The sequence below is a fragment of the Doryrhamphus excisus genome, linkage group LG1, assembly GCF_037039965.1.
Source record: "Doryrhamphus excisus strain RoL-2023G ecotype Guam linkage group LG1, RoL_Dexc_Guam_v1.1, whole genome shotgun sequence".
NCBI classification, from domain to species: Eukaryota; Metazoa; Chordata; class Actinopteri; order Syngnathiformes; family Syngnathidae; genus Doryrhamphus; species Doryrhamphus excisus.
This window is the reverse complement of record NC_136357.1, coordinates 1,123,475-1,135,892: the sequence shown is the minus strand read 5'-3', so window position 1 is coordinate 1,135,892 and position 12,418 is coordinate 1,123,475. Positions and strand designations below refer to the sequence as shown.

General features: G+C 41.8%; 1 protein-coding gene across 4 annotated transcripts in view; it reads left to right on the top strand.

Moving 5' to 3' along the window:
• reln (reelin) overlaps positions 1 to 12,418 on the top strand; it is a 102,231-nt gene that overhangs the window by 12,239 nt on the left and 77,574 nt on the right. For all 4 annotated transcript variants that reach the window (XM_078790238.1, XM_058075615.2, XM_078790204.1 and 1 more), the window contains exon 2: positions 11,011 to 11,118. In XM_078790238.1, the coding sequence (XP_078646364.1) occupies positions 11,011 to 11,118 (108 nt within the window). The remainder of the gene's footprint in view (positions 1 to 11,010; positions 11,119 to 12,418) is intronic.

The following is a 12,418-nucleotide window of genomic DNA, read 5'->3' as shown; positions in this document are numbered from 1 at the left end:
GATAATAATAATATAAAATTTTAAATACTACTTCAGCTGACAACAAAAATATCTGTCTGAAGTTATGCTTCACAAAAAGCTGGCTTTCTCCCTTTTTTTGTTGGGAACTGATATTTTCCTGAAACTTACCTATGCTGCTTCATAAAAAGAGCAGAAAACGTAGGAACAAACTAGTTGTTTCCGATGAAATACGGGAGTGTAAATTGGTAGGTTCAATGAGTTAGTATGACAAGAAGACGTACAATAATCAATAAACCAAGACATAGTCTGTACACAGACCGAGGCAAATTTTTTACGCTAACCAAAACATATTAGAGATGGTGGCATACTCTAAGCGAGGTATCTCGGTCCTTCAGTCTGAATGTTTTTCACCTGATTTCCACAGAATTTGTCCAAACTTGTGATTTAGTGACCAACGGCAATTAGTTTTTCCCGTGCATTCCTCCACATTTGTTGGCAATCAAACCCGTGCCTCATTTCTCTGTCTTGTTTGCAGCAATTCTGCTTTGTTTGGCAATTGGCACGACTCTTATCGTTGAGGAAAGGTAACATGTTTGTGCAAAATGGATATCTGAGCCTGCGTCTCGGGCTACGGAACACATGGTGTTGATCATAAGGACAGCTCATGCTCCGGTCCTGGCAGTCGCAAAGCGACAGAGGGAAGGAATCATGGCATTCCTGAACCCCAATCCAACACAAACAGTTCCAGCGACCGCAATTTTTGCTGAATAATTTGCAGATTATGCATATTTTGTCTCTGGTAAAGCAGCCATGCCTTCCATGTCATTCTATCAGGATCTCAGCGCAGATAACGCAACCGTAGCCAAGCCGGTGGTTTTATGCAGATGGATGTAAACACCTGTGCTTACTCACGCTGGCCAATGTGACGAGCAGCCTCTTTAAACGCAGACAGACGCATGCATTTGCATCGTATGAGGGCAGCACAATGAAGTGTGATCGTGGCACAGATTATGTGTGAAGAACAGGATGCTTGCGACTGAACTGCACGCCTGTTTCCCTCCAAGGCTGTTCGCAAGGGGGAAGCCAGGACGGCTTAAAAGTGGTACAAACTGAAGAGAGAGACGTCAACTCCACGGTAATGGGTAATGTTCCTCGACGTTCCGGTAAAGGGATCTTGGAGGTGTTGTCTGCGAGCAGACCTGTAGAAGCTCGGTGTTCCATTGGTTGCCTCGCAGCAGATGGCGGTGCCAGCAGGCCATGGCGGTGCCAGTAGGTTACGCAATGGAATGATGCTTCTGAGACCCGACTGGAACACGTCATGGCACATACATGTGCAGAGAGACACTTCCCACACAAGCCCCTGATACTCTGGCAAATATTAGCGGGATCACTTCCAATGATCTCGCTGTGGTGCTTGCTGGAATTCTTCGCTTTGCTTAAAGGTTCCGCGGACAGCTGATGGACAGTTTGAAGCATGTCAGGAAGCCTCAGAGTGAAGCGCCGCCCTGACCCTGGCATTGCCGTGCAAACAGATGGTATCGTAGCTTCCCTTCATTTCCGGGTCCTCTCTGGGCACGTGTATGTCCGCCAGTGGGATATGGGTCAGATGGTCAGCTATCTTCATGGATGCTGCCAAGGAAAGCTCCATTCATTTGGAAACTAAAAGGGTGTTCTCTTGGCTCCTCCTCTCTTCTTGGGTTGTTTTCTGCTTGAAGATTATTTAGGTTACGACGTTATGTGGCTCGTAGAACCTTTAGCATAGCTTCTGCGGTGACGCTGACGAAAGCGGGCGTGTTTGTACACAAGAGCGTTAAAAAAAGAACCATTCAGGCCCCGCCAACTGCGCCGGGGGGAACTTCAATGGAAGCGGGCAAGGTGGAAACGTAAATCAGTTCTTCTAGCGCCCAGACTCACTTTCCAGTGCGGCTCTAATCCTCCTCCATGCTGTTTCCCAAGAATGATTCCATGCCAGCAAACCTTGCCAAGCGCGGTGGCAGGCCAGCTTTGCAACGCCATCAGGAGATATTATTGTTGTTGTTTTAACGTGCCACCGGGCCCCATTTAACGCAGCCTCAAATCACTGCTTGCCCGGCATACAGTAAGCCATTCACATGACTTACTTACAGATTTATGTATCATAATATCATTTTTGTTTGCATTATAGGAAAAAGTCTGTAGCGCTCGCAACCACGGCTCTTCCAGATGAATCTGGGCTCTTTCATGCGCCACTCTCTTAAAAGCAAACCTTTTCCATCTCTTTCTTTCACCCAATGTAAGGTGGCACACTCCTTTTTGAAGCTCATGTGATCCCCACGTACAATATTTGCACTTTTCTGGTCATAGAATCCACTTTTCTTCTCTGAAAAAGGTCCTTTTGACCTTTTTCCAGGTAAAATGTACATACATCATACATGTACCACTGCCACTACTTTTACATCTTTTTTATCTTTATGTTTCACTGATGATGTTTTCAGTCACGTGTTAGGATTTTGCATTTTGTTTGGCAGTCCTTGAACACATCGTATCTGTGCTGAGAATTAAACACTAACTTGTTTACAACCTTCTTAATATGATTTGAACAATATTAGAGCTCTGGAGACATGAACTAACACCCCTATGGTCGCCTTTACACTTGTATTACGCAACATAGTAGCCGGAAATAAGAGTGTAAAGCTGGGGTCTCAAACTCAATTTACCTGGGGGCCACTGGAGCTAGGGTCTGGGCGAGGCACATGTGGCCACATCAGGTTTTCCAAAAAAAAACAAAAAAAACGCATTTATTAAAAACAGAAAAATATACAAACTTTTTCAGTGCTTTGGTTCTGATTTTCTACAAGAAAAGCTCTGATAAAACATTCCACTGTTCTCAAATATCTTCATTTTTATTTTTCTGCACAAAATAAGATGAAAAATAAATAAACAAATCAAGAATAAAGAAAATCAATCAATCACTATTAAATAAATATAATTATAATAATAAAACGGCAAATAATAAAAACTTAAGAAACCACATATAGTTGGTGGGTAGACAAATGATTTTTTTATTAAAATGAATTAAATGATTAAAATGAACAAAGCATTATTAGAGCCCTGTAGACATGACAAAACACGACTATAGTCACATTTATACTCTTTATTTACAACATATTGCGCAACTGCAGGGTCTTGAGACACATGCTAACTCGCAAACTAGAGAGCTAGCGACCTAAACGGTAGCCTTCGAGTTATTTCCTTTAAACTTAAATCGCCAAAAACTTACCACTTCCACACGGATAGGGAGGATAACTATTAACAGTTATTTAACCTTTAACATGAACATGAATCAAACGTAATAATTTTTTCTGGGTACATGATACCATACAGCATCCATATCAAACTTGCGCGGGCCGCACTAACATTAAACTTTCATATCAAGGCGGGGGCCTCAAAGTGGTGTCCTGCGGGCCACATTTGGCCCGCGGGCCGCATGTTTGAGACCCCTGGTGTAAAGTTTCTTTCCATAGTTTCAATGTATGAAAATGAATGAATGAATGAATGAAAGAGTATGGAAGAGTATTTCTCGGCTGGCAGTCAGTGAGTTAACTGTAATTGCATCTTGTAAAATGATTTGCAGTAGAATTCATTACTGATGCATTACTTTGCAACCCACACATCACAGAGATGAATATATCACATATTATCATTCATATCATTTTAGTGATGTGTTTTTCGTGTAGCTTATTGTGTTTTGCGTCTAGGGATTTCATGAATGTTTGAGTATGCGTTTTGGTTCCGTCATGTTATGCTCTGGCGGGTGGTTCATGTGCTAACATCACTCCCGGCAGATACTCCACGTAGTGGTGAAGAAGGTCCAAAGCCCATCAATAGTTGAAGAGCGGCGTGGTTGTATGTGTCTGTAATGAGGCGTACCACATCGCTTCATCAATATTAAATGCTGGCTTAAGGCCAAAGATGGAAATAAGGTGTGTGCCAGGGAATAATATCCCAGCTGGCCAACATGAGCCCATATTTCACTGATAAGGTATGATTGATCATTGGATTGGGTTTACCTGTATATTGGAGTATTTCAGTATGGGTATGGGTTCGGCATCCATCATCTCCGACTAAAAAGCATTCAGACATTTGAAGGGCGTGATGACTACATGTTTTACATTTTTGGTCATGAAGAATTTGGTTTATCATACGGCATTTGAGTAGCCTAATGTTCTTATCAACAAGGTCATGCTGTGTAATGGCGCCATGTTTAAGGAATCGAGGCATTTGGGGTTTTGTCATACATCAGAAAATGCACTTGGTCTGCTATTTAAATGTGAGACTGTGGAAAATTAAATGACATTTATGGTGTGTAATTTAATAATGTATGCATTGACGCATTTCACGCCTGTGCTGCCTTGATGAGTTACCCACTGGGTTTCTAAAGTCGGTGCTGCACAACTCACTCATCTAGTGAACATCTCACCTCGGACTGGAACGTTTCCAAAGGCACTAACAACCGCTGTCATTAAACCTCTAGAAGTACTGAGTACCGAACAACCTGCCATTCTGGGTAAAAGTCTTAGGAACAGTCGTATACCTCCACTCTATACCTCCACTCTATACCTCCACTCTATACCTCCACTCTAACAGCATGTTTGGTAGTCTCAAATTAGGCATCTCTGATCAAGATGCCAAATGATATCCATCCGAACACAGATGCAGGAAAAGTCTCATTTTTAGTTCTGTTAGACCTTAGCTAATTCATGCAGCCTCTCTACGAACTGTAAAACAGCTGCAGAACGTCCAGGATCCTACTGCCCGAGTCCTGGCCTGAACCGGGAAATATGACTATATCAGTCCAGTACTCGGGCTCTGTGAAGCTCCGCTGGAACAGTCTTCCAGAAAATTTGCAACAATCCTCAACTTTTCTCTGAGGCGCAGTATCTAAACCATATGTGTCAAAGTCGATTTCCGCAGAACCGTTGGAAACATAGCATGGACTTGGCCTGCCTTCTGGACCTTATCAAACAAAGCAAGTGGAAACAATATTGGACATAGCGTGAAATTCACAACCATTCTTACTAAGAGTACCGTATTCGGACCAAAAGTCAACATAGTTTCACTTAAGTACGCTACCGCTCAAAAGTTGGGGATCACTTGGAAGTGTGAAATATGGCTTTTTCTTGGCAATCCTGCCATGAAGTCTGAAGTCCTGAAGTCGCCGCTTCACTGTTGATACACTGGTGTTTGACGTTTGTCTTAAACTACACTCTTTGATATTTGTGCATCGTTTTTATGTCCTTGTTAGACCCCGTGTTTGTGCTGCTCTCTGATTGGAGTAGTTAGCAGTTAAGATATTTTTTTAGATGGGTTTTCTAATAATCTATTAGCCTTATAAAATGATGAACTTGGATTAGCAGTCATACAGGAGTTTGATGCGGAGGACTTGATAGTAAGCCTCGATGCAAAAATGTACATCCTTCTTTGAAAATCATCTCATTCATTTTAATTGTTTGTGAAATTGATAAAAATGTTTGTGATATGGAAAAATTGTTTGTGGTTTTCTTTGGAAAACAAACAAAAATTTGCAAGTGATCCCAAACTTTTGATCGGTAGTGTACATGACTAACGGAAAGTAGGCTTTGAGTTTTGGCCCCTTGTGTTATTGAGTTCGTCACCCCTGATCTCAGTTGTCCAAGAAATGTGCCAAAACACAATAAGGAATAATCTGATGCTGCTAGTTTTGTCTTTTGGAAATGTGAACGGTCAACACAAAACAATAAAAATGCATTTTATTCCATGGGCTTTTCCGGATGGGAGGCTTCTCGATGAATCGATACTTCCTCAAAAATGGTAAATATTTCAAAATTCTAGCACACATTCACAGTCGTGAGCGCTGACTCTGGATTTCTGATTACTGACCGATCCTAATGATCCCTGGTGAAATCCCCCGTATTCCTGCATCCACTGCTCCTTTTTCCTAACAGTAGTGTACAAAGCGTATGGCCAGGAATATTAAAATCCGGCATCAAAGGCATGTGTATGAGTGAATGAATCATCCGCCCCCCCCCACAGGTAATTGGAATTAATTGATAGATTGACCGCATTCCAAGTGTGAGATGAGATGTTAAGCGTATGTGTAAATAATTCACATCTTGTATTTGTATTGATCAGGCGGCGCTGCTCTCCACAGGCATCACCGCTACGCCCATCACTACCCCCCCTTTTTTTTTTTTTTTTTTGCATTCCCTTTTTTCCGATCCTAACCTTGTGCTCCCAGCGTTGCTACCCTTACGCCTGCACATCAAACAGAGCATCGAGAGGAAAGTGCAAAAGAGAACGTGAAAGGGAGCTATTTCTTTTACCACGAATCCTCAAATGGGGAATAGACCGATGTAGAGAGGTTGGAAAAAAAACGGTAAAAGCTGTGGATCCGAAAAAACTCTTTTGTGTGCGCTCATAACACACAATGTAATGGAGTGTGTGTAACCTTGATGATGCAGGTCAATGGAAATGTGCAGATGAGGGTATTGTGTGCGGTGAAGCCGGGGCTGATGACGTGCATTAAATCCTGTCCGCCACTCCATTAAATCCACCGTACGACGGCCTTGGATCAATGCGAGTACGGTGAACACTTCCAATGTAGGTTGCATCTGTTGGATGCGATGATAATGTGCGCCGGGAAGCGAAATCGCCACAATAATGCAAACACGTGTTTGCACAGTACAAACATTGTCATCGCTTATTTGAACGAGAAGACCATTTTCCTTGCGTTCAGTGGATACGGTGGCGTTCGGGGTTGGGTAACACGATGTTGCGGTTGCCAAGCAAAACTTAGTATACCAGTCATCTAGACCATAGGCTGCCAAACTTGGAGAAATGCACCCAAAGCATATTTGATGACCTAAAAACCAGGACACACAGCTTGGCAGTGGGATACGGAAAGATGCCTTATATAACCGAAGACCTGATAGGATTCTATTCTAGGAGGCTACTCAACATGTTTTGTTTTGACTAAAGTCATGTTTTTGAGTTTCGATAATATAACTATAATTACCCCCTTTGGGTCTCAAATGTTATGTTGTCATAAGCGACCTGTTGACGCCGACTTAAGCAAATCTAACGGCCATTTTTGGGTTTCTGAAGGACAAAAGAATGAAAATAAAGTGAAAAATGAAAAATAAATCAATCAGTAATGAATAAATACAATCAGGTTTTCCCCCGAAAAAAACGCATTTATTAAAAACAGAAAAATATACAAACTTTTTCAGTGCTTTGGTTTCGATTTTCTACAAAATGCACAAAATAAGATGAAAAATAAATAAACAAATCAAGAATAAAGAAAATCAATCAATCAGTAATAAATAAATATAATAATAATAATAATAATAAAACGACAAATAATAAAAACCACATATAGTTGGTGGGTAGACAAATGATTTTTTTCAGATTAAAATGAACAAAGCATTATTAGAGCCCTGTAGACATGACAAAACACGACTATAGTCACATTTATACTCTTTTTATTTACAACATAATTGCGCAACTGCAGGGTCTTGAGACACATGCTAACTCGCAAACTAGAGAGCTAGCGACCTAAACGGTAGCCTTCAAGTTATTTACTTTCAACTTAAATAGCCAAAAACTTACCACTTCCACACGGATAGGGAGGATAACTATTAACAGTTATTTAACCTTTAACATGAACATTAATCAAAGGTAATAATTTTTTCTGGGTACATGATACCATACAGCATCCATATCAAACTAACATTAAACTTTGATATCAAGGCGGGGGCCTCAAACTAGTGTCCTGCGGGCCACATTTGGCCCGCGGGCCGCGTGTTTGAGACCCCTGAAATAGAGTTAACAAGAAAAAATTCACACAATAACTAAATAATAATAAATTCACGCATTTAGAAAATAAATAATATAAAAGTACATTTTTAACTCCGTTAGGAGTAAGAAGACGGTGGATCGGGACTTGATGAGCTGGATGACATACCTGGCAACCCTGTGACGACCCTGATTTCAATTTGGCAATGAGAAAAAGGTGTTTACATGTCGGGTGTAGTACATGAAATACTCACCGAAGGAGTGGACGCACACACCGTCAGACATACGCAAACATTGGGCGTCTGGTGCGAGGACGTGTTAATGGCGGCACCCAGACACAGACAGGCCGACAGGCAGGGTGGGAGACCGGGGGCCACACAGTGCGCTCTGTCCAGGATCCCACTTATAAACACACCGAGCCCTGAGACCAAATGTTGCCATTCAATACTAAAAACACACCAACCCAAATGCAAAGGGGGTTTCCAGTCCCGGAAATGCAGTTCGAATGCCTCCATTATTGCTAACAGCAAGTTTTGTTTTTTTATTCCTGCTTGTGTAAAATGCAACTTTTGGGAGTGGGTTTTTCTGGCGGCCACAGACTGCTCCCCCGTGTTTGAGTCTGTCTGGCTGGAAACTGTCCAGCAGCGCTTTGGTCCCGTCACTCAGGGTCTTTGTTTACAGGGTGGATCAATAGTGAACTTGCTGCGGGTTACACTAAGCAGTAGATCTCAACCACAGGAAAATAAACCCTGATTTCTGCCTGGATGCTGTTTGTGGTGCCCTGGAATGGTGAGCTTGCCTGTCAGAGTCGCAGCCAATGAGCTTGTTGTTTTCAGCCTTCATCAACGTACTGTCCAGTCCAGGGATTTGGTACTTTAACTATAAGAGACCCAAGTGAAATATTGACGGAAATGAAAGGAAAAAGGGGATTTTCTGTTTCCACCGTGCAGTACCGCCTAGTTCAACCTCACCCTGACTTGTCTTCCAACGAGGGGCGTGTTGGTGGGACGGTGATAGCTGGCTGCCAAGTAGGATGACATTACAGGAGCAAAGGAATTCAACAAAGAGAACTAATGTGCTGCAGTCTTGGTGAGTCCTGAATGTACCTGGACTGCAGTTTGGGCTGCTGGTCTGTGAATCAGGAAGCTGATTGGGGTCTGGCATACGTTACATTGAATGTGATTTTAACTAGCATGCTGGTCTGTGAATCAGGAAGCTGATTGGGGTCTGGCATACGTTACATTGAATGTGATTTTAACTAGCATGCTGGGGTGTGAATCAATGAACCCACAAACAGGACTCCATAACGCTGGGATTAGCAGTAGAATAGAATCCCTGGGAAATGGTTCACATGCGCTGCTGCTTGAACATCAGGAGTAGAATGGTTAGAATTGTGTGTTTAGGTGCTTTCACGCTTGCCATGCTATTTCATTTGATGTGACCTGAAGGGGATTTGCTCCAGGTAATCATAATTATGCTCCCATTTTGGTTGTTTAACGAGGTGCTCATTAGCTGCAGGATGTCCCCAGCCTGTGGTCCTTCAGCGCTTCCACACTAGCAGCTCACATGTTGAATTAAAGGTCTCACTTTACAGTAAGATACATAAAAGCACAGTAGTTACTGAGGAACTAGTGAATGGAGTAGTTACTGAGGAACTAATGAGGAACTAATAAAAAGAGTAGTTACTAAAGAGCTAAGGCACATAACGTTAGAGTAGTTACTGAGGAACTAATGAAGAGAGTAGTTACAGAAGAAGTATTGAGTGGTGACTGAGGAACAAATGAGTAGAGTAGTTACTGACGAAACAATGAACAGAGTAGTTACTGAGAAACCAATGAACAGACTAGTTACTGAGGAACTATTGAGCGGTTACTGAGGAACTTAGGCACAAATTGAGTAGTTACTGGGGAACTAATGACTAGTTACTGAGGAACTAATGAATAGAGTAGTGACTGAGGAAACAATGAGGAACTAATGAAGACAGTAGTTACTGAGGAAACAATGAATAGAGTAGTTACCGAGGAACTATTGAGTGGTGACCGAGGAACAAATGAGTAGAGTAGTTACTGAGGAACCAATGAACAGAGTAGTTACTGAGGAACCAATGAACAGAGTAGTTACTGAGGAACCAATAAACAGAGTAGTCACTGAGGAACCAATAAACAGAGTAGTTACTGAGGAACCAATGAAGAGTAGTTACTGAGGAACTATTGAGTGGTTACTGAGGAACTAAGGCACAAATTGAGTAGTTACTGGGGAACTAATGGCTAGTTACTGAGGAACTAATGAATAGAGTATTTACTGAGGAACAAATGAGTAGAGTAGTTACTGAGGAACCAATAAACAGAGTAGTTACTGAGGAACCAATGAAGAGAGTAGTTACTGAGGAACTATTGAGTGGTTACTGAGGAACTAAGGCACAAATTGAGTAGTTACTGAGGGACTAATGAGTAGAGTAGTTACTGAGGAACCAATGAGTAGAGTAGTTACTGAGGAACCAATTAATAGAGTATTTACTGAGGAACAAATGAAGAGAGTAGTTACTGAGGAACTATTGAGTGGTTACTGAGGAACTAAGGCACAAATTGAGTAGTTACTGAGGGACTAATGAGTAGAGTAGTTACTGAGGAACCAATTAATAGAGTATTTACTGAGGAACAAATGAAGAACAAACGAGGAAGGAATAACTAAGGCACATATTTTACAGTAGTTACTGGTAGCTTACTCAGTAACTACTCAGTTCATTGTAGAGTAGTTATTGAGGAACTAATGACTAAGGCACACACATTTACAGTAGTTACTGTGGAAATAGGGAGTGGTTACTGAGGAAATAAAGCACAAATTGAAAGTACTACTTACTGGGGAACCTATGAGTAGTTACTGAGGACTTAAGGCACATGAAGTTAAAGTACTAACGTAACTACTACTAACGTATTAAGTAACAAGGAACTAATGACTAAAGCTCAGCGATTGAAGAACGAATGAAGAATGAATGAATAACTAATGAGTAGAGTAGTTACTGAGGAACTCAGGCACATACATTTAGAGTAGTTACTGTGGAATGGATGAGGATTTGGAGTAATGAGTAATTTTGTGTGCCTTATCCTAAAACGGCATTATCTGTGTCAAGGTCAACCAAAATACAAAGATGCTTCATCAAGTGGTTTCTTATTAAAAAGACGTTGTCCATATGTGCTATGATAAACGTAACAATAACAAATGTTCTCCTCTCCTCAGTAACCATCTCTACCAGCGTGTCCTTTGATGGCCTGCTGGTGACCGGCCTCTACACTTCCACACCCGTCCAGTCGGCGCCCATCCCCGCACCGGCTGCCTTTGGCTTCGGTAAGTCTTGGTGAGATGGAACCCATCAGCGAGGCGCCCTCGCCAATGATCCTAGCCCCTCCCTCTGAATTGGGGATGATGAAGTTACACGGTGCGCCCGTCCCAGCTCAGTCACCCACATCCGTTCCCAGAATATGACCACTTCCCCACTCCTGTTGTGGCGGGCGGTGATGGATGAAGAGTGGAAATGAAGTGACTGTTGCCAGAATTTGAATGTCATCCAAGGGAGGTGAAAAGTTCATGTCTGAATAGGAAATGAAAACGGGACTTTGGAGAATACAAAGTGGCACAAAAGAGGGAAATTTGATCCAGTCATTCACGGTTAACAAATTGTTCCAACAACATGATGCTGATAATTACATTTGGAATAAAATAAACCAAAAAAAACTAAGAACGTTTGTGACGGTATAGGTCAGGGGTGGGTAAATATTTTGACTTGAGTTATCAAAATTGTCCGGGGGGGCCAGAACATATATTTAACACAAACACACAAATTTTAATGTTTATAATGTTCCTGAATTATTTATTTATTTTTTTTTTTGTATGTTCTGATGTCGCTTTTTTTGGGAGCACTTTAAACATCAGACATTATTTTACAAAAAACGTTAAAATTAAATTGATCGTTTTTTTTGTTTTTTTTATTAAATAAGACATCTGACTTGCAAGTCATGTTTCCAGTTTGTATGTTAAAGTTGAAATAATTAGAAAGCAACTCGCGGGCCGGATTCAAACGCTTGGTGGGCCGCATGTAGCCCCCGGGCCGTAGTTTGCCCACCCCTGGTATAGGTGTTTTTAGGTGTAATTTATTATTAGTAGTAGCAGTACTATTTAAAATGTAATATTGATGAGTGTATCAGTTACTCAAGGCTGCATGGGGTTAACACGCAGGCCTCACAGCTTGGGGATCCGAGTTCAATTCCACTCTCGTGAGAAAACGCAGTAGAAAATGAATGAATGAAAGTTTTCCCTTTCATTGGAGGACAAGTGGCATAGAAAACGCATGGATGGCTGCCTTTGTTTACCATAGGGATCCAGAGCCCATTGGGAGGCTGATGTCATTGCAGCACCACAATGAATTCTTTGGACACCACTGGCCTAACCGATGACTTGAATGACAAGAAGACATCAGGAAGGGGTCTCGGATCTCAAGTCATGCAGGTGTACCTAATGTTGTGTCTGATGAGCATAAATGTTGCACGTTGAATGTACACTGCACAAATCGTAGTCTATAGAAACGGATGGTGGAAAAGCTAAAACACACGGTGCCATGGTGTCTTCCTGTTGTGATACATCTGTCAGC